Below are 23,074 nucleotides of genomic sequence, written 5' to 3'. Positions count from 1 at the left end.
CACAAACCACGGTGACTTTGAGTCTGCCTCCAGCCGTGTCCTGCCGCTGCTCCAGAATGTGAAACCACTTAGCGCCTTGTCTTGAAACCATTTCTGGAGACAGTCTGCAGTCAGAAATGTTCACGGCGGCATCCAGATTCCCACTCTTGAACTTCCTTGGAATGGCAGGGGAGAGTTTGACGTGATGCATGAACATTTTGTATCACTTTCAAAACACTTTCCCACATGAATGCGCTGCTCCACTTCCTGTGAACACTCGGTTTCCGAGCTTTGGTCGGATGTTTGTTCTTTTTTTTTTTTGTCTGTTTGGATTCACAAGATGTGGACATGTTTATCTACTCAGAACTTCTTTTTCCATGTCATGAAACTACATCTCAAACAAAACACATCTCTGCCTGCGTGCTTTGAAGATGTCGACGGGATGAAACACTCGCTCCTTGTTGACTGAAATGCTGCTGCTTTGATTTGAATGTGCTTAACATTATTGGCTGGTTGGCTTTGGCGTGTTTACGTCGGTCGCCCTTTTAAAGCCCGGGATGGATTAACTAGTACCAACATTTTCTGTCTGCTGTATGAAACTCCATCTCCCATGTGATGACTGGACACTCTTTCGTCTTCTCTTTTTTCCGTCCTGCAGCAAAGGATGATGGGAGCGTGGCGGTCGCCCTGGGCTACACGTCGCACCTGGTCCTGATGATTTCGTGCTTCCTGCAGGTCCCTCTGAGGTATCCGGTGATCCACAAGGGTTCCCGCTCCTCCATCAAGGACACCATCACTGACAGACTCACGGAGAAGGAGAGAGAGTAAGTGCACGCCATACTTACAGGCGGAGAGATTTATTTCTCTTCTGACAAAGAGCACAAGTTTGTACTCCATGACAACAAACATGTCCACATTTGGTTTGTTGGAATAATAATATCGCTCTGTTGTGGTTGACGTGAGGTTATAGCTCCTACTCAGCCTGGTAACGACTGGATGATTTCAATGTAACACAAAACAAGTGTTGAAACGCAGAACATCGGATGCTGTGTGTCCATTTTAAAATGCGTTGAACGCTTACTTGTGTTACATCGTGGCCAGTTTAGTTTACAAAAATACAAAACAAATGAAACATTTTGTACCTTTTTTTTTGGAGAGGACCGTAGAGAGAGAGAGAGAGAGAGAGAGAGAGTGGGGAATGACGTGCAGGGAAGCAGCCTCTGGTCGGGTTCAAACCCGGGCCTCCTGCCTCCGTACGTGTGGCGCGTGCACTAACCGCTAGTCTACCAGCGCTCCAAACCACAGCTGTGTTGAACCTGCTCCCAGAATAGTTCCTGCTCTGCGTCTCATAGTATCACTGAATCACCTCACCTGGAGCGCGTTGCATGGCACCGTATGGGTGGTGAAACGCACAGGCTCTGTCATTACAGCATGGCTGATGTCATGTAATGATTTATTTATTATGGTTTTGTTACCATGCAACAAGTCAAGCTGTATACAGCCGTGCTCAGGCGTTCACCTCAAACACATGTTGACATTCCACACGTGCAGGAACAATACAGAGCACTTTAACTAAGAGCCAGTCGTATTAAAATGTGTGCAGGTGATGTTGAAACCTGCTAATTGCTTGTTTGAGGACATCACCTGAAGGCACTGTTAAAGACAACATCATAAAAACGCTCACGTACAATATCTGTTCACATTCTGGAGGGATAAAGGCAGAAGGAGTCGTTGTGCTGCAGGTTTGAATCCCCAGCAGTCCCTTGAGCAACAGCATGAAACCAAAACAAACAGCTGTTTTTGGCCACGCCTCCTCTCATCCTGAAGCCTCCGCTCTCCTCTGGCGACACGCCTCCAACCCCCTCTCTACTCGAGCTGCAGCTTCATTAAGCAGCAGACAACATTGTCATTGCATTCTTCTTCTTCTTCTTCTTCTTCTTCTTCTTCTTCTTCTTCTTCTTCTTCTTCTTCTTCTTCTTCTTCTTCTTCTTCTTCTTCTTCTTCTTCTTCTTCTTCTTCTTCTTCTTCTTCTTCTTCTTCTTCTTCTTCTTCTTCTTCTTCTTCTTCTTCTTCTTCTTCTTCTTCTTCTTCTTCTTCTTCTTCTTCTTCTTCTTCTTCTTCTTCTTCTTCTTCTTCTTCTTCTTCTTCTTCTTCTTCTTCTTCTTCTTCTTCTTCTTCTTCTTCTCCTTCTTCTTCTTCTTCTTCTTCTCCTTCTCCTTCTCCTTCTCCTTCTCCTTCTCCTTCTCCTTCTCCTTCTCACTCAGTTTTCCAAACCATTGTCTTTCATCAAACATTTGGAACATTTTCCACAACTACATCTGTTCAAAAGACAAGACAGGAAAGAGTCGTTAGCATCTCGACAGTGACAAACCGCTGATCACATTTCTCAGCTGGTGCTAATTTTCAGCTGTCGGCCGTCCAGATTCAAATTCATTTCAAATTTGTTGCAATTATTCACAGTAAAGTAGATGCAGTCCGACCTCAAACCAAGTATTCATAATAATTTATCATGTATCATTAAACCATCAGAGCCACATCCAAAAAACCCAGTTTTCTCCTCGTTGAGAAAATGTGTAGAAACTTAACTTCACACACAGGAAGGATTCAGGAGGCTGTGATGGCTGAAGGTGACTCTGAAGGACACATTAACAACACACAAGCCACTCCTGTCAGACCGTCCCATTGGCTCAAAATGATGCTGAAGTGAGTGAGGGCATATTCCGTTAAACTGCACGTCGTTTACTTTCAGTACTCCCCCTAACGTCTGAAGCTTCAAATATCAACAGATCCTAAAAGTTTCCAGACATTACAGAGCAATGCTCCGTATGTATACGGGGTTGTAACGTAGCCTGATAGAAGCCTAAATCATCTGCAATCAGATCCACACAAAGGTCAAAGAGTCGAAACATGTCATGAAGTTCATAAACAGCAGCTCTGATAATAAAAACATTTCTTTAAAGTGTATTCAGGTCATTTTTCATACTGCAGACCTCCTGCTGCAGAATAATGTCCACCGACTGTGTGACCTCCGAGTTGTCTGGACTCCTCTGATAGACTCTTGGGAGACGTCTGTTCTTCTTTCTTCTTCGTCAGTAGGTACATAAGGCAAGACACGTTTATTTATGTCGCACATTTCAACAACGAGGCAATTCAAAGTGCTTTACACAACACATCAAAAGCGTCATGACAGGAAAGAAAAGATGCTTTAAAAAATCCAGTATTGCTTATTCAGAACGATGTAAAGGTTCTTAAAGTCATGTTGGGTCTGTATATAACGAACGGCTGCCATAGGTGATCAGCTCAGTGTGCACACACATTTTGTCCCTGTGACTGTTAAAGTCTTACGTCCCGCCGGACACAGATTCACCTCCTGGTCTTACTTAATAATCCACCCCGGGTACATAAAGCGAGGGTCCTGTCCTCATGTCCTCCGCTGTCCCAGATCATTCATGTGACGTTCTCAGGTCACCTTAAACTTTGCTCGTTCCTCCGACCTTCATATGTGGAACTAATGAGCTTCACAACGCTTTCGTCTTCGTTTAGATTTACGTTTTTTGAAACGGTTCTGAGGTCATTAAAAGTCACTGAACCCGAGACCAACCGCAGAGATAAGCTCCGTCTCTGGACGTTTGCCAATTCATCTCCAGACCTTTCTGGATAAAACAATGCCAACTGGTACAGCCTGAATACGACAGCTCCCTTTAATCTCATCCATTACCAATCAGTAGCTGTAAACTCAAGGGAGTGGACGTCTGTGTTACAGCATCTAGTGCTCACAAACATTGTTATTTTCACTTCCTGGTTAGTGTGTTTCCTTTGACGTGATCGGATCGGTGCTGTCAGAGTGGATTTCACTCCTCTGTTCCCTCCTGCAGAGGTGTGCAGGGATTGGTGCAAACTCATGTGCTGCAATCCTCTAACATAGTACATTCACTTCTTTCCTAACCAATCATTTCCGAGCCTCATTTTCTTTGACTGCAGTTTTGAATGTCTGCGGTTCATTATCGCACGTCAATGTACAGGAACAACGTGAGCAATGTTTTTTATTTTTGTTTGAACAATGGAGGCATAACATTGTAAATCAAAGAAACCCATTAAGTGTGTTTCCTCCATTCTCAGACCGCTCCCCTTCCCCCCCGACCCCGCGTAGAGCCTCGGCACGCGTCCGATGAGTGAACACACACACATGTACACACAATCAATAACAAACAACACGAAGCTGAAATGTACAGAAACAACGTGATTCCGAGCAAACTGCAGATTAGAATACATTACTGACAAATAGCAGAATATATACTCGGTTATGTTCGGGTGGCTGTGGCTCAGTGGGTGGACTCTTAACTGGAAGGTTGGGGGTTCGATTCCCAGCTCCTGCCCCCACATGTCCATGCTCCTGCTGCCTGGTCGAAGGCGTATGAGTGTGTGTAAAAGAGATTAGTTTGATCTGATTAGTCTGATGCTCTCCCTCCACCATCAGTGTGTGAATGTGTCGCTGTCAGAATCCATTCATCTCTTTGTTTTCGTTGCTGTTGACGTGTCGGCCTCTCGAGCTTTATCCAGAAGTTTTCCTTTGTTCGACTTTAACGATCCCGATCATCCACGATGAGGCCGTGTGGAGTTTTAATCACAGCGCCCGTTTAGTGCCAGCTTCTTTACGAGCCCCGACAGTCGGGACGTGCCCGCTTTGCTTCCTGTCTTCCAGACACCAAATCATCTATTTATGATTCAAACATACTTTTGTTGACACAGAGAGAAGCAAATGATACGCTCAGAATCCAACCTCACCTGGAGGCTTCATCTGGAACCTTCTTTTAGGCCGAGATGTGTGTGTGCACTTCAATTACACTGAAGGCCAATGTAATCAAATGATTGTTTTTATTTGTTATCTTCTTGTTGCTATGCAGCATGTCAGAATGTAGAAAACCCCCGCTGCGTTCTGATTACACCTCTCTGCGGACACACATGCTCAGGTATGCACCTGAAAAGAGTTTTTGGCATTCCACAGGTGACGGACCACCTTCAGTGAGAGTGAGAGGCAGAAGTGTTTCTGATGATCCTGCACGTGGCTGAATGCGTCGGTTCAAAGCCGCGAGGGCAGGAGAAGAAATGCTCAGAGCCGTGCTGATGTCTAATATAATCACACGTTTTCTATGAAGTGATTATTGTTTGGCAATAACGAACACAGATGGATTTTATTTTGAAGTTCTCGTAAGTCTTTGTAAGTGTGAAATGAAACGTCTGAGCACGGAGCGGTCTGCTGTGTGTTAAATGTAAAGAGAGAGCTGGGGGTCATTTGAAACCTGGAGAAGGCTCATTACATCAAATTATTTGAATTGGTAAGAGAAGAGAAGCAGGCCCACATGTTGACGTTAAATCGGGTCATTATAGACGCAGACTGAAGGCCAGAAAGCCTCGCCATTGTTTTCTCTCTGCAGGGCAGACATTTCTCAGGAGGGCGGGGCAATAATCCACTTCTTTCACATTGATTATGACCGTTGTAATGCCTGCTTTATTATCATTATTATTATTATTGTTATTGTTATAAAACCCCTCCTCCGTGGCTCCCCCACTGCTCCCTGTACTGTGTGTGTGTTTACTGCTTGTACCTGCCTGTCCTACAGGTAGCAGGCCAACGCCAGCACATGGGTCACTGTTGTTTTTAAAAGGAGCTTTATCTGCTCCGTGTTGCTCATAAGATGTCTGTTCTATGCGTTCGCCTCGATACGTCCATGTTCATCACATTCACTGGATTTAGCCGCGTCCAGTTGAATTGCTGAATCCTTCCCTGCTGTGCTGTCATTGGCTAGAGGAAGCACCCCCCCAGTTAAGAGTTTATAGGATCCATTCAGTTTAATTGTTTGTTTTTTTTACCAGACTCCACCTAAAGTCTCAAACTGTCCAACACAACCCGAGTCATTGATGACCAATAAGAATAAACACTAAAGGAAGTTAAAAATAGTGTTTCTTTGATTCTCCTCGGCAGGATTTGAGGCGCTACGCTAACTTTAGCTCGTCCAGACGTCGGAGTACTTGAATGACTTAGACTGGAAAAATGACCAGGAGATTAATGTGACAGTGGACATGTTTGTCACCTGGTGGTGAAGTGATTGATTGGCTCTTTTAGATTAGATTTACAGCTGATTCTTTTCCAGAGTGTTTTAGTGCTTTATTATTTTAGAGCTGAAGAAGAAACTGTTCGTCCCTCTGATGGAGGCAGAATGTGTCCGAAACACTTTCACATCCACGAGTCAAACACAGATGACAAACAGCGTGAGGAACATCATCATTTATTTGGCGGGCGGGGAGGGGGGGCATCGCGGTGTTGGTGATGTTGTCATGACAACCGCTGCAGAAGCTTACTGGTAGCCACATCACTCAGTGTCCTTCCTACCATGCAGGGTAGTTACATGAGCATCCTGCAACAAAACAATGAAGTGGCATTTTATCAAACAGAACAAGCGTCGCCCTGAGGTGTCCCTGAGAGAGGCCAAACTCTCCAGAACACACACACACCCACACACACACACACACACACACACACACACACACACACACACACACACACACACACACACACACACACACACACACACACACACACACACACACACACACACACACACACACACCCAATGGGCAATGATGTGTGTGCAGACGGAAAGTAACCAGCCGAACTCTCGAAATGAACAAAACAGCGGTGATTAAAGTGTCAGAAAGAGAACTGGTGGTGATAAGTGAGGTGACGGGGGGATCGGTTTCTCAAAGCGTGCTGGGATTAGCAGGCAGTCACTCACTTATAATGACACGCACATAGAAACCTTATGTTGCATGCTGCACTGCACGCCTTGATGGTCCTAACCTGTGTGTTTGCAGTGGAATCAATGTTTTTGATGCTTGTTAGAAAAAGCAAAAAGTCTGTTTTTTTTTACTTTCTTCATACAGTATAAGCAAACAGGCTGAATTTGATTGAAATGTTGGATACTTTAAACTTTATTTACTACAGAAAGCACGACTGAAGCACAGGACAAAACAGCAACGACATGCAGTACAAACTGTGAGTTCCTTAAAGGACCAATCAGTGAGCTGTGTAGTGAGATGATGTCGTTCTCTTCCTGTGTGATCATGAAAGAAACATGCAGCAGCCAGTATGTCCTCCTTCTAACTTTAGATTCTGCTCCTGAATGCTCTGGATTTGATTGGACCAGAGAAGGTAGGCGGGGCTTCGTTTTGGACGCCCCTGGGTTTGCCAGATATGAGAGCAGTTATCAGGTGAACAGGTGTTGCAGCGATGGAAGCGGGCAGTGGAACTGCTTCAGATAGAAGTGATTGTACCCGAGCTAAAAAGCCTCTGCATGTTTCTAATAAGCTCCAGCAGCAGAAAGCTGCTCAAACTAGGATCAATGTTGGAGATGAAACATGGAGAGAGGTTAGAACGCAGAAAGCTTTACAGAGCCATGTTTAGCAACCTGTGTGCATATGAACTCTGGAGAGGAGGGGGTGGCTTCATACTACAGAGTCCGATCTACATTCTGCTCCTTTTATAGGAGCTTTCTTTTTTTTTAACATCTCGCTACTTATCTAGGAAACATCAAATCAAGAACTGTGGAAAAACGGAGTCATCAAGAGTATCGAGTAATTTAAATGGAAATTTTAAGCCAAATCATTCAAGCTTTTAAAAGAGTTCATCAAGTGTGTGCACAGCCCGGTCTGCTGAAGTGTAAAAACATGTGTCCTCAGTGTGCTGGGAAGACTTTGAATGTATTTTATCTTTTTTGCGTTTGGCTCACGTCACTGTATGTCTTTGCTCCTCAGGTTAGAGTAATGACGGCCTTATTTCATACAGTCTGATGTTTTTCCAGTCGGGGCGTGTGGTGATCAGGGCCGTGTCACCCTGCAGCTCTTTGGACAGGACGCAGTTTCGATCTGGCCTCAGAAGAAAGGTGTGGAAGATGACTGCTCTGTTTGGCTGACCGTTGTTGGGATCGCAGAATCAGCGTCCACCCTGTGGACTGCTGCTCCGCCGACATGTTGCACCCACATTCAGTCCTGTACAAAGTCCACTTCCACTGCTTCTGATTGCATGTGGGAGAAGTGAGGAGATGTGATCCAGATGTCCGGCGTCTGATTGAGTCCAGAGCTCAGCCATTAAAACAGCAAGCGCTGCCTCAAACAGTCGTCCCCTCAAAGTATCGAGGCAAATCAGATTTTTCTTCAGGTCTTTATCACCGATGTCTCACTGCTCCGTTCACACACACAAAAGAAACAGTTTGTGGAAAGCCGTGAACGTGCATGCCAGGGGGGGGGGGCGGCGGCGTTAAGACGTGTGCAACCTGTGAGCGCCGAGCAAAGAGGTTATTGTTCCGGGGCTTCAGCGGTTTCATGTCTCTTAACATGTACCATGTGCTCAGGAGGAGAGGGGCGAGTGCACCCGGAGCACTGCGAGGCTGCAGGGCACATCCTGCTGAAAGACACATAATACAGGAAAACAGACGCATGCAGAAGGAAGCTTTGGCTAGTTGAGCGTTCCACTTGAGGAGATTAAGTGTAAATAGTCCAAAAAAGAAAAGTGAGTTCATCGGAGTGTTATGCTTGAAAGGGATGTTAGCGCACGTGTGCCCCAGGCCGCAGTCCTTGTGGTCGTCCTTGTTCTGAGTCTGACCCTCGACATTTGCAAGAAAGTCACCCATCCTCTTCTCCACTGTCCGATCGGAGCGAAGGAAAAGCAGAACTCGGAAAATCTTAAAGAAGTGACGTTGATGATTTTCTTTAAAATATCTGCTTCAGTCAAATTAAATCCATCCATATGATGTCCTCTCGTTTATTATCCGTGACTCCATCAAATACATTTTATTTCTCACCCTTCTAATACTTTGATATTTGCAAAATATTCTTTGCTTTTGTTTCATTGAGTTGACAAAACTTCAGTTTCACAGTTTTCAGCTGCATCTGGAAATCAGCTTGTTTCTTTTTTTGTTTTTTGTTTTTTTTCCCAGCGTCCCTTTCGCATTAGATTTAGTATTTAGTCAAATGAAAATGAACAAGTTAAAGATGTTTGTACGACTGCACATCATCAGCCATCCCAGGAATAATAGAGCTGTGTAAACAGTGTGATCCGCACATGTTGGAGAGGATCAGGAGCTTTATTTCCTCTAAAGTGATGAAGGAGCTGATCGACTCGGCTTAAATCAATAAGTAGAAATGGCTCATTATTTACTCTGAAGTGAACTACAAAGGCGTCCTGGGACTGTGCCCACTGTTTACTTGTCTTTTAAAATTGTCTGTCCAATCACTCAAGGACAATAACAGGAGCGGCATGTTTCTAAGAGTTCAGAGGAAGTCGAGGAGTGTCTCTCACGTTGACAGGTTAGTTTCATATGTAGCCCTTCATCTGGGAGCCCTGCTGCTGCACTGCCGGTTCTTTGGTCTATACTTCATTAAAAAGATAACAAGAAGCATCTGTGCTGAACGGCTCTCTGAAGGTTCAAGGAATTTATCTGGAAATCTGGGAAGGTCAAGATTTGTGTTGCACGGAAGTTTCCCAGATAAACTAAAATTCCTAAAGTAAAGGACCTGATCATAGCGTCACATCGTATCGTATGGAGTCCTATCATATTGTATAGCAACATAAAGTGTCGCACCGTATCACATTAAACACATCGTCTTATATCGTATCTTATATCGCACTGCAACAAAATGTAACGTCGTGTCAAATCGTGTCGTATGGCTTTGTAAGAAAATATAATGTCGAGCGTTAAAAGGCATCGTCGAGACGCTCCTGAGCCGTGCACAGCAGGAGTCCATGAACTGATTTACCTGGGGCGGAAATGGGATCAATTGTTTGAGTTGCCTCCCTCTGGGGTTTTTATTTTATTTTATTATTATTATTTTTTTAATGATGATAAATAAATAAGAAGGTAAAACGTTCTCTGCTCCTTGTAACGTGGACAGTAATGCACGATGTCGAATCGTTTATAGCATTACAACAAAACGTATCAAATAGTGTCAGATCATGTTGTGCAGGTGATGTAACATCGTGTTTTAATGTACCATCATAGAAACATAAGACTGCACATATAACATCTTCTATTGTTGACCAATTAGACAATTGTAATCACAATTGAAAACCCTTTGAGATTAAAAACCTCTTTTCCAAGGGAGACCTGGCCAAGACAGGCAGCAGCAAAAAAAACACACACAATTTAACTTTGAGCCTCTTAAATGCAAAAAAGAAAAAAGAAACTTTTTATAATTTCCAAAAGCCTAAAACTCATCTGATGTTGCTGTTTTTTGTCCACTCAACTGTTAAAAACACAGATTCAAAAACTGAGTTTCAAATTTCTGTTTGAAAAGTTACTAAATAATTGGATGATAAACCTTCCCTGAAGTCTCTCCTTGAATCTGTGTGTCCAAAGAATAACAGCAGAAAAAAGACTGCTGAACTAAACCAAGCATGCACAGTAAAAGCAGATGTTAACATGCTGTGAAGACAGGTGCAAGCATGACTCAGCACTTTCATCTTTGAACCATTCAGACTCTTAACGCTGAAGCAGTAATCATACTCGACCACATCCACACCTTTTAGCGACACTGCTGATTAGAGCAGAAGATTTCTGCACGTGTGGAAGTCAAGTGCATACCTGAGCAAGTCAGTCCACAGCGTGTGCAATTATCATAAAACAGCAGGGGCTTTTGATTTGTTGCATAGCAACAAGAACACAAGAAATAAAAAAAAATCATCATTTTACAACATTGGCCTTTGCTGTAATTACAGGGCCTGTACAATTCATGACCTACATAAACTTACCAGACAAACAGCTCAAGGAGATGTGAAAACTCGTAGTTTATCATTAACTTTCCTCTATGTCAACAGAATATTTCAATCATGTACGACTTCCAGACTTGCAGAAAAACTCCAGATATTTGCAGGAGGAGCTGTGTGTGCGCGCATGCTAACACACATTTTTCCCTCAGACTTCAACCAGACTTTCTCTGGACAGACCCCTCGTATTTTCTCTGCATGAAGTCCGAGTGTTGGGGGGGCGGGGGACTGTTTAGCTCCAGCGTAGTGAAGCGTGGTTAGCATCATGTGACACGATGCACAGACTGTACAGCACCAGACTGCTCGCCATCCAAATCATCAAACCGCTGCATTCGCCTGTTTGTTCTTCTCTGCTCTTTTGTTGATATTCTAATTCTGTTGAGCTACAGCATACATGTAGCATTAATATATAGGCACATATTCTCATCATAGAATTGTATGGCGGACTCTGTTGCACATGCCGAGCCTCAGCATGTTGGCAGTGACATCACGATGCACAGACCATATAAGGAGTGGATGCGTTTTCTTTCAGGGCCGACTCCGCTGGTTATTTTGAGTCTGATTAAATGGAAGCAGATGAGGAAATGACCTCACTTGATTTACACACAGAGTTATTTGCAAACATTTTCTCTGATGAGTTTAGGATCTCTGGTTCAAAGTCTTCTTAATTACAGCATGAAGTTTGTTTTATAATTATGATTCGATTTAAATTAAACCACAGTGTAACACTGGCTGTTATTGATTAATTACACGTTTGTTTTAATCTTTTGATGATCAGATAACATGTCATTCGGGGGGTTGTACCAGGGGTCAGGGGACTCCTGGATATTCTTATCAGCGGTGTTAAAAACCCAGAATGACAGCGAGAGGAACCAAGACCAAGATGGTGGAACGGTTAAACGGGTCTTTAGTGGTCATTAAAATAGCATTCAGTGACAGATGCTCAGTGTAATCATTTCTCAGATATTGGAAATTACAGCTCGCTGTGATTTATAAAGTAAGCGCTGCCATTAGAGCTCTGACAGTTATGAGAAGGTTTTTTTTTTTCTCTTTACGCAGCAGGTGCAGATGATTTATGATCCCTCGCTGTATGAAATGTCACTTTAAAGACCCCCCCCCACCCCCCATGTGAGGCAGACCTGTTGTTTTGCACGTTTGGAGTTTTAATTAGGACGTGTAAACAGCCGAGCCGACACATGTGGAGCCTCTCAGCCTGTGTGTACATTACTGCAGGTCAGACTGTTCTTCTAACGTGAAGCTGAGTGCGACCACCCACCTGCCGATAATCAGAAACAAAGAGCATATAAAACACATATATAAATATACAGAAGACCCCACTGACCCAGTCTCCCTGACAGACTGACTTAAACCGGTGCAGACCGGTCATTTTAACCCCTCGACCTGGTTTGTGCTGACTGAAACATCAAGTGTCTTATACAACACAAAGTTTCTCACAGGAGTTTCAACTTAACCACATTAAAAGCATAAAAAAGTACAGAATGAATGCCCTAACTTAAGTCTTTTTCTTTTCTTTCTTTTTTTTTTTTTAATAACCAAAACAAAATTACGGGTGTTTTTAAAAGGATTTACTGAGGCACCATTATTGGTTCTGTTCCTGCAGGGTTCAGGGTTCTTTTCTCTCCTCTGTTCTCCTGTTCAAACTTGTAAAAGTCCGGACAGCGATGTTTTTAAACAGCCTGTTTTTACGAAGCAGAGTGAACACACGAAGCTTTCACTGCAGCGCTCGTCTTTCTCCTCAGCTCATGTCTGCTCCTTTTAACCAGCAGCTGTAAGAGCTGTCATGTGCTGCTGACACCTGCTCGGACGCCCCGGGGTGCCGTCAGGACAGACGGCGGGGACGCTGGAGAGATGGTGGATCACTCAGAGATGAATAACTCAGACTGATATTTAAAGATCCCTCAACAGGAATAAAAGAACTAACAAAGTGTGTTTTTAAAAAAAGGAAATGGACAGGAAGACCGAGTGAAGAACTTCCTGTTCCGTCTCTCATCAGGTCGCTGCGTGGTTATTGGTTGTTTCCGCCTTTTAACTGCCGTCCCTCCTGGTGTGTGTACATATATATATATGTTTAGTGGTTTTTCTGTGTCTCACCCTGCAGTTAAGGAGCTGGCAGGCCGGGAGCACGCACATCCTCACTCGTAAAAACACGGGACTTTCCTCTCAGATGCAGCGTTTTGTCTTTTTACACAGTGAATTACATATTTGTGTTTGCAAACACAGGCAGCACTCGCACGTGAACTCTCCTGTGCTGAGACGGCTCTGAAGAAAAAGGAAAAGGAGTCAGACAGAGTTGTACATTTAGCTGAATGTGCTGTTGTCTGTTTATTCCTGCAGGATTGATTCCATCCTGTTTAGTGCAGGAGACTGAGGCGCTCTGCTGCTGCTGCTGCTGGCTGAGACATTAAAAATGGCCGCCTGTCTCCTCTTCCCTTTGTGTCTCTAACACACAGAGGTCTGACTCTTTTACTGCTGATGGAAACTGTCTGGGGTCAGGAGGGAGTCGAGTGAACACCGACAGGCAGATACATTCTGTCTCAGTTCTATAGCTTTTATCTTCTCCTGTCCTCTGAGGGACAAATAGATATTAGATATTATATAATCTGCATGAGGCCTCTTTTTATTCAACGGCAGGTGGAAATCAGGAAAAGTGAGACAACAGCAGTTAAAGTGTTTCACTCAGTCAACAGGAAGTCTTCGGAGGCTTCTTCTTGCTTTTTATTTTCTGATAGAAATTGGCTTCCAGTTGTTTTAGCCGGCCCTCCTCATCACCTGTTTTCAGCGGCCATCTTGCTGTATGCAACACATTTTTGGCATTGTTCAAAGGAGGCCTGGCTGAGGAACAGATATTTTAATTCGGTGTACGTGAAGCTGGCCACACACTTGATGATTGTCTCATGTCTGTGAATTTTTTTTTTTAACGATTTACAGACACGAGTTCTTACAAGAAACTCGCGTGATCAAATGTGATTTCAGAAGAAAGTCAAACAATCGACATCTTCAGCTGGCTGTCCTGCTGTTTTTGTTTTTCAGCAAAAAAAAAAAAAAAAGTGATAAAAACAATACATAACATGAAGTCCTGACCTTATGCAGCTTTATTTAAAAAGCAGCGTGATCTGAGGGCGAGTTGTCAGAGTTCACCAAATCTGCTTCCAGGTCCGATTGCTCCCATTGGCTGCTGCACGCCGGATCAGGAAGGCTTTGTTGAAATAAGTGTCGTGACATCACACACTTGAGGAGTCTTTGGACAAAAACAATCGGATACAACGAGCCTGGAGTCAGGCCACGCCCCCCCGATCATTGTGTCTCCTGTGCGGCAGATTAATGTAAAAGCTTAAGAACGACCTTGGAAAACGTCTCCTTAGAAATAGTTTCAGTTGGACTAAAGGTTGTTGTGAGTGTAACTGCGTGCATGGATCCAGAGGAGTATTTAGACAATCGATGTTTGCTTGGATAAAAACAGAAAAACAAAAACTCAGAGTGGAAAACAAAAGCAGAACAATCCAGACAGTGTCGAGAAGATTTAATTCTGACGCTGATTTAAAATCCTCCCCAGCTGTTGACCTTTCTCTGCTAGAGTTGAACTGAAAATCAACACATTATGACCTCAGTTGTTGTCTAGATTTCTGGACCTTTTTTATGAATCTCTTTCTTTCCTACCAAATTTCTTATTTTTTTTTTTGCGCCTGTCAGGGGCGACATCGCATGAATTCGTTATACATGATTGGAAACATTTCAGACCCATTTGGTGTTGTGTCTTTAGAAGAAGAAAAATAATTGGACAAAGAGGACTAGAAAATAAAAACGATTTAAAATATAAAACATGCATGGAACCAGTTTGTCACATATTTACAGCAATACAACTGTGGGGAAAAAAAACACATTAAAAAGTGAACACTAAAATAAAATTGGATTCTAAAACCTGCTCCCTGTCGGGGAGAATAAGTTTGCATACACACTTTAAATCGTCCTGCAGGCTTTGTGCTTTTTGTCCCGGAGAAACGAGGCCAAACATGAAGCTGTTCTCCTGATCAGGGACGACATGGCTGGAATAAAAAAAAAATGGGTTGAAGTGAAAAAAGAGAGAACAACACATGAGAGAGAGAGAAATGAAAAGCAGAGCCTCTAAAATCCCCTCAGTGTCACAAACATGTGATGTTTGTTTCCAGACCTCTTGGTCTCCTTTCAACAATCCTCAGCGGGACAGAGGTGCTCAGATTAGATTAAATAAAAAATGATCAAATGTGCTAACTTAATCACCACCCCCCCCCCCCCCCCCGCTGGTGTGTAATAATATATTTAACTTTAGTGGACGTCCCCGGGAGGAATTCCTGGTGTTTGGTGAACCGGAGTCTCTCCAGTGTGATTTCAGACACAGCGGACAGCGGTCATTAATCACTCCGCCGTGATGGAGTCCGTGTGTGTGTGTTCATGTGTTTTGCGTGTGTGCGCGGGACATGGTTTTGTTTTCCTTCTCACGCGTGTTCAACGGCAAACACATCCTATCTGCTTTTTGGGAAGTGATATTGGAAATGCCAGCCGTGTGAGGGGAATGCCTGTTTTGTTGTTCTTCCTCTCTCCGCTCGTTATTTCCTATCGCTCAGATACAGCCTCTGGCACGCCGCTCTCTCTCTCTGGGCCCTCGCCGCACGCCCAGAAAACACGGGGACATGATGGCTGTGTGGCCCTCTGGCTACATCAGCCATCCTGATAACATTTATTTAAGGGCGGGAATGTTTCCCAGCTGTCCAGATCTGTGTGTGAGGAGCTGATTTCACTAATATTAATCGTTCCTACGGCACCACTGAACCAGAGTTTGGAGCATCCTGAAGAAAAGCAGCTCATCGTTTAAACTTCACGTCTTTAAGTAGAGACAATGATGAAACTCTGACCCGAGCAGCTGTGAGCGAAAACGCTGCCAACATGATCTCAGCTTGTTGTTTGGACCCCAGGTAGATTGTTGGAACCCATTTATCCACCGAGGACTCCTCTGATGTTCGGAGGCGACTTATTTCCTTATTCAGAACTCAATCTAGTGAGTACACTAAACAGTCGATCAAATTTACATTGATTGATTTGGTTTGCAAAAAGCAGCTAACGTTAGCAGTGCTTCAGTCAGTAGCCTCTGGTCCTCCCTGCAGGTTGACGTTCAATATGTCACAGCTGTTAGCTCCACGTTCACTGTGCCTGTAAAACATCCCAGTTTTCTTTTTTTTAACGGGCTCTCCAAAAACCGAAGTCCAACTGGATGCGGTCCCGGTCCCCGCTTTATCGGCAGTTTGATCCTTCGATGCTAAAATACAAACATACGGAGATGATCATCGTTAGCCATGTAAGTTTACCCAGTTTGTTACCCAGCAGCCCCTGCATCCATGACGTGCACGTGTAAACACTCTTCACTTGTTTCAGAGAACTGATAGACGCCCTGATGTAGCTTCATGTACACGCTGTGAGGATTCGTTCATGGTTCACAACATGAGGTGGGCGCTGTGCTGAGAAGTAGAGGCTCATCTGTACAGACAGCCGACACCTGGATGCTGTTATATTCATGTATACAGTGATAGAAATAATGTGGTTTAGCATCCTACGTGTAAACATCATATCCGGGATATTATCAAAAGCAGGACCTCCTCAGACACACGCTCTAGGAAACAGGGAGGAGGAAAATAAACTTTAAAGAAATGGGTTGATCCAAATGAAGTTAGAAAGATCTAATTCAGAGAATGTCGGGTTATCGAGGTCCAACACTTCAGAGCCAAATCCTAAAACGTGCCTGTCATCAGAGATCTGGTCCTGAAGAGCGTTAAGAAGTTAGTCACGTGACCTTCAAATGCCACAAATACAAAGATGAGCCTGCAGGCTAGCTGTGCTGTTAGCATGATCTCTCCTTTGACAGTCAGCTCAGGTGCTTACTCTGTCCTGCAGTCAATCCGTGCTTCACTTGGTTCTGTTTCATTTAGAGCCCAAACGATAAATCGGCCAGCCGATAATATCGGCCGATATCAGCTGGTCCAGTGACTATCGGTTAATTTTATCACAGATATTTTTCAAGATATATTTATTCCATATTCAGACATCATTTCATTTCAGTGTCATTGTATTACTCTAGCAACTTTCTTTCCACCTGAGTGACCATCTTTTCTTCATTATAAATCTTTTCAACAAGTCTTTGATAGATCAATTTGAAGGATCAATGTGTATGTATATCTACAGATCAAACATGTCAGCTGGTTAGTCGGATGTTTCTATATCGGCCCCGAGATCTCATATCGGTGGAGCCCTAATTTAACTCTCAGTCTTCTTGTGTTATTGGGATTTTCTTCTTATTTTCTATGGAGCACTTAGTGGTGAAAAGGTTGTTTTTTACACGTGCTTTTCAAATAAATATTATAACTATTCCTACAGGGAGGAAGTGTTGGTTTGGCCATGTTCTCCTTTAGCGTCAGGCTCCTACAGGTCAGACTGTGAGGGAGAGAAGAGCCCGTATCTGCTCTCACACCGGATTAACTCAAGACCATGACCCGGTCCTCAGGGGGCGCATTCACCGCGAGACGAGACCGGATCCACATGCTCACCGGAACGTTCAACGCGTTTCAGCACGCAGTGTGAAGTGCATCTGTGATCTTTTAACAAACAGAAACACTGATCTTAAAGAAGCGTTCCCGTTAGTCCTCACAGTCTAACACAGCAGGTCAAGATGACGCCTCAAATATTTCTTCTTCTGCTTTTGTTCGAAGCCCCTTCAAGTTACTTTTTCGACATTATAAGTGACCTGCAGGCTGCGGACGCGTGAAAACAAAACAGTAACCCAGCATTCACTCAAATTGCTGTCTTGTGATTTGTTTGAGTCATGATATTGAGATCATCCCATTGATCACTAATACCTGCCACAGCATCAACGTTTCAGAAGCACCTGTGCATGGCCGTGTCTTCACTGCTGCACCTTTTTTTTTTTCTCAACTCCTGATGAAGGTTTTGATGAAGTGTGAACATACTGTCCGTTCTTTGACCTTTACTGACAGAGTGCTTGGAAACCATCAGTGCAAAGACAGTTTGGAGAGCCACACATTCTTTGACCTGCAGATCTCTGAACACATTTGCATGCAATAAGCTGTGTACATTATGCACCATCATTATGCACCAATAACATCTCCATAGTTAGCTCTTTAGCTTGCCTCCACATAAAACAGCACACAGAGAGCGACAGTTCAGCTCACTGAAGTGAAGCGGTGCATTTGATTGTTGTTTTTGTGAGTGTAGATCTGTTTATTGGTCTCACTGCATGTGTGCCGCTTCTGACAGTTCATGCTATCATTGTTTTTTTTGTTTTTTTCAAAGAGCACATTGTTGAGCTTGTGTAGCCCCGCCCCTCAGTGTTTCAGAGACGGGTGAAGAGAGGGATTAGGTTTATGTTACTCTGAAGGTGAAGGTGACACTTTTGGAGACGGAGTCTAAATAAGATTAAGATTTTAACGGAGATACTAAATCTTCCTGAGTCGGGGGGGGGTTCAAAGTGGTGTGTGTGTGTGTGTGTGTCTTTTGACTGACCCTAGTCCGGCTCAGTTTAGCTGGTCTCTTAAAGTCCTGTATCCTCGTCAGTGGGAGATCCGCCCATATAAGCCCATAATGACAGGAAGGGATGAGTCCAGCTTTAAGGTTTTTTCCCACCCTGGATGTCGGCATCGACCCCTCTCCACCTGACCCAAACCCCCTCAGATTCCTAACTGGATGTCTGACTGGCAGCGTTGGGACTTTCCCACCACGCTGAAGCTGCTCGGAGGTGGATGGACGCCTCTGCCTCTGTTTGATATTTCAGATTTAGCGGTACAGAGGTGACTTCTGTGGGATTGGATAACACACATACTCAGCTTCTTCAGCTCTCTGCGAGTGTTAGCTACTATAAACGCCGCCGGCTACGTGAGCAGCCCCCTTTTAATCATGGGAAGAATATATTTCCTGTTTCATAGCCAAAACAGTTTTCGAAAAGCCTGAAAGTCAAATTAATAAGAAATGAATTAGCGGTATTGAGGCGTTCACACGGACAGATCTGCAGCATGGACTCTGGAGGCTGCTGGTCTTTCAGGTGTTCGCTCAGAGGGTTTACTCGTCTCCTTCTCTGGACTCGGGGTTTTAGATGAAATGCATTCATCACCTGTTTTATAACTCCTTGTTGCTTTTTCTCTTCTCTCTCACAGATTCCCTTTGTACCCCAGAGGAGAGCGCTTTCATTTTGAATACGGAGTCTACTTACTCAACAAGAACATCGCCCAGGTAAGATGTGAACACACATCCAGAGCAGCAGCTTTTGTTTCTGGGACAGAACGGAGCCGCAGTCTGTGACGGCCCAGGAACGATGAACTACGTGTGTTTCCACCAGATCTACCAGGGCTGTGAAAAAGACCCTGTGGGTGGTTCTGTACTTAAAATGCATTGTGTGTGATTGAGCTGCTACTGGTGTTAGCATGTAAAGAGCTACTCTGAACTCACAGTCACACGTGTTTCTAACTAAAATATTCAAATCAATACTTTGCTACAGATTTGTGCAAAGTGAGTATTGATTGGCATCAGGATCAGAGTAGATATTGCTTCTGTTCATCTTCATTTAGATCTGGATCAGCTCGGGGGGGGAAGAAGCTGGTTTTAATGGTGCCATTTCTCTTCCCAGATGGAAGTAACTGGTTCCTGTCCAAAGATGTTTTGTTGGACTTATTGTCACTGATTGTTCTGACTGAGTCAGTTTAGCTGCTGTGACTTCTTTGAGACAAACACTGACGCGCAGCCAGCACGGTCATTTAGACTCTTTAACCCAAGGTCATCGTTCATCGCTAATCTGAGCAATTCATTCACTCCATTTAACCAATCAGAATATTTTCAATATGTTGGCATAGATGTCTCTGCATGTGACACTATATGACACAGAGGGATGTATTTAATGGCAGCTCGGCGTTAGCTTCAGGCAACACTTGATTTTAGGATCGCTTGTCTTACACTGGATTCTTCTTCTTGTCTCCACATCTTCTTTACATAAACACTTGAGGGGAGGGTTGACCCTCTTGACCCCTCTGTGCTTATTAAAGTGCACCTAATGTGTTGACCTTGGTTCCTCCCTCCATTCATCGCTCATACATTTAACACTGACTTTGAACAATTTACATTCCAGCGCCTGTTGTCCTCCTCGGCCCGGCAGGAATGAAGGGCCTCACCGCTGAACGAGAGCGGAGCAATTAGCAACAGGCAGGTGGCTGACTTCAAACTACCGCACTCTGGATGCCTGACGTTTTAATATCAGGCCACACACTGTGAGCTCATATCCAAAATGTGAAAGATCGCAGAGTAGAAAAATCCATCATGATAATGGAGCTTGTTGAACAGAAGGTGAAAACAGCAAATGTTCTTCTTCGGTGGTGTTTGTTCAGGTTTTTGGGGTTTGTACTTTACACTCAGAGCTCGGTGCACATAGTTGAGTTATCAAGTCAAGGAAGAGGGAGAAACGTATTCATCAAAACAATACCTACAATCATGATGACATATAGACTGCTAGATAGCGTGAATCAGTGCTTGTCATTCCGGGTCGAGCAGGGCGAAGGGGCCGCTGGTTTCAGAGGATAGTCGTCTCTTTTCTGCTGGATGGATCGCTTCAGCAGGGGACAACCAGCCTCACTGTCCTTCTCCCAGCTAAAGCTGTTGTGGGTGGCCTAAAGAGGAACATCCTGGTCTGGACCGGGTGACTCGGCTCAGCGGGAAACGCTTTCCCAGTTTAATTTTGCTTGGTAAGGAAATGCATGTGGATTTTTTTTGTGCAATGCAACAAAGACAGACAGACTGGAATGAACGTGACACCGTGTGGTCTGAAGAACATTTCGACGGATCCTCCTGCCGTTCAACTTGCATAACACCAACCCGTGGTCTTGTTTATCAAAGCCACTCATCGTGATCCGAGCTTTCCTGAGAGCTCTGTTTCATCAATCTCAGCCATGTGCTGCCATCACATGTTGCACTGCATGCTCACTCTTGCTGAAAGTTGAATTTCTCAAGCATTAAGGAGGCACGTGAAGAGCGCTTCAAGGAGAATATTTCCTCTTTAAAATCCGCATACGATATTTCTCAAGCTGTCATTTAAAAGTGAGCGCAGTCCTTCCAGTAAAGATGCATTTTCAGGTATTTAAGAGCAGAACATTTTCTACAAAGAACACATTGCATGTTATTGTGTGTGCGTGTGTGTGTGTGTGTGTGTGTGTGTGTGTGTGTGGGTGTGTGAGATATCAGACTGAAGTTTGGTTCACTGCACGTGAAAATGAGATCCAGGCGGCAGGACGCTCTCACCTGCGTCTTTGAAACGAAAGCAGAAAGATTCAAACTCGAGGTTTCAAAGACCAGATGTGAAGCATCAGCTGGAACACAGGTGGACAAATGTGAGGAGCGCATGATAACTTTTTTAAGAGCCGTATGTGGAATGATAAATTAATAAGAGACAGCAAACCTTTTTTTTTTTTTTTTTTTTTTTTTTTTTTTTGATGTTTGTGAATAACATCGGGGAACTCTGTGAACCTTAAAGACCGGGCCGTGCATGGGAAACAAATACTCACCCATGTAATGAAAAAAACAAAACCTTTTCAGGTACAGACTGGGGTGTTTATTTAAAAATCATGTCTGTAAATGAGGATGAATATTAACGTTTTTCACTCAATATCAGAAGATTTTACGATCAGAAAGTCTGCAGTTTAAAGGCCGACATTGAAACAGGTCTGAGCAACTTGTGTCTTAATCAGCAAGAGAAGTCGCTTTCACTTTTTTAGACCTTGGTTGAGTTTACATCGGTTATGAGAAACATGACCAATAAGGAGGCCTCGTTGTGACCCACAAAAGCAAACAAGATGATCAGAGATACGTTTGGCTGTTTCCATTTTATCATTTTGGACGTTTGAACCCACTGCTGCGGAGCGTCAGACGAAGTGAGATCCAGCATGCTGCAGAGACACTCTTCTTTTTTTTCCACACTGACTGAGACATATAGTCAGTAAAGAGATATAAATCAAAGAGATAAGGCCCGCTGTGTCAACAGGGGGCGCCAAAATCAACACAAATCAACACAATCTGACAGCCTTGGATATCAGCCCGCTTCGAGACAGCCCCCTTCTTTTTCTCATTTTCACACAGGCCAACATCCTCGGCCTTTAACAGCTCGCTGGAGCATCAGTTTTTTCACAGGATGAAATTTCAGCTTTTCGTTCAAAGCGTCGTCTTATGCGTTCCATGTGTGTCTGACCACGTCCACGTTAAGGATGAGTTATCAGGTCGACTCTGGAACTATACAACGATTCCACATGAGCGCTTTGGCTCCATATGATAATGATAAAAGGCCCATTGTTTCAAAAGTAAAGAAGTGGTAAAGATGTCAGGGCTGATCACATTAGACCGACTGCAAACACTGCTTTGGTTAATTTCTGCACGCTGCATTAAGCCGTGTGATCTCCAGTTTGATCACTTGGTGTCTTAGATTTCACTCCACAGATGTTCATATTGAGACATTAAAGTCTTAAACTCTCTTTTGATACATGTCATTACTGCTTTAAGAGTCGGCTTCCATAACTTTGCTACGCTGTTGGATTCTTGTTTTTTTTTTAGCTTTTAAAGGAATTTATTGCATTACTGACCTCCAAGCTTTGAGCCCAGATCATCTTCTGATGAAGTGAGTTAACAACAGAGAGCATCTCGGGAGCAGCAGACGGTTCCTGGATTGTGATTTTTTGTATTTTGCCTCTTTGTTTCTCATTGGGTCGAACCAGTCGTAATATTCTGCCTATTCAGTGTCTGCATCTGTGATACAAAGCAGAGGGTCTACTTTCACAGCAGAGCCGCCTGATTGGCTGCTTCGCTGACTGACATGAGCCTGGGTGGGAGACATAAAGTGTCCATCTCATATTGAAGTGGCGTGTGTGGCTGTGTTTGAAAGTGATACAGGAACGCCGGCGAAGGATCAGGGCCACAGCAGGTCGACCCCCGGCTTTGAAGTGGCGGGAGGAGAAGTTTGTTTTTATTAGTCTTTGTGTGAAGAGGCCAGGAGCAGGGTTAGGGAGGCAGCATGGAGCTCCTTGGATGGGCAGGTGGTAACACTCCAATAATGCCACTTGAAGTTATTTGCAACAGCAAAGAGAAGTTAAAGCTACTGGAAAGCCAAATCCATGCAAGCCGTCAAACCATTTATCCGGGGTTGTGGTAGATCCCGTCTCTCTGTACATTCAAGTGAGTATCTCAAAT

The 23,074-nt window shown here is 43.9% G+C and overlaps 1 protein-coding gene across 4 annotated transcripts in view; it reads left to right on the top strand.

The window, feature by feature from the left end:
• uvrag (UV radiation resistance associated gene) overlaps positions 1–23,074 on the top strand; it is a 249,468-nt gene that overhangs the window by 39,609 nt on the left and 186,785 nt on the right. For all 4 annotated transcript variants that reach the window (XR_013780145.1, XR_013780146.1, XM_079356126.1 and 1 more), the window contains exons 12-13: positions 638–803; positions 19,012–19,087. Coding sequence is in view for 2 of the 4 variants with exons in the window: in XM_079356126.1 (XP_079212252.1) it covers positions 638–803; positions 19,012–19,087 (242 nt within the window). In the remaining 2 variants the exon portion in view is untranslated. The remainder of the gene's footprint in view (positions 1–637; positions 804–19,011; positions 19,088–23,074) is intronic.

This window comes from Symphodus melops (assembly GCF_947650265.1).
Source record: "Symphodus melops genome assembly, chromosome: 11".
NCBI lineage: Eukaryota > Metazoa > Chordata > Actinopteri > Labriformes > Labridae > Symphodus > Symphodus melops.
Note: the sequence above shows the minus strand (reverse complement) of the source record. Positions and strands in the feature narration are given on the sequence as shown.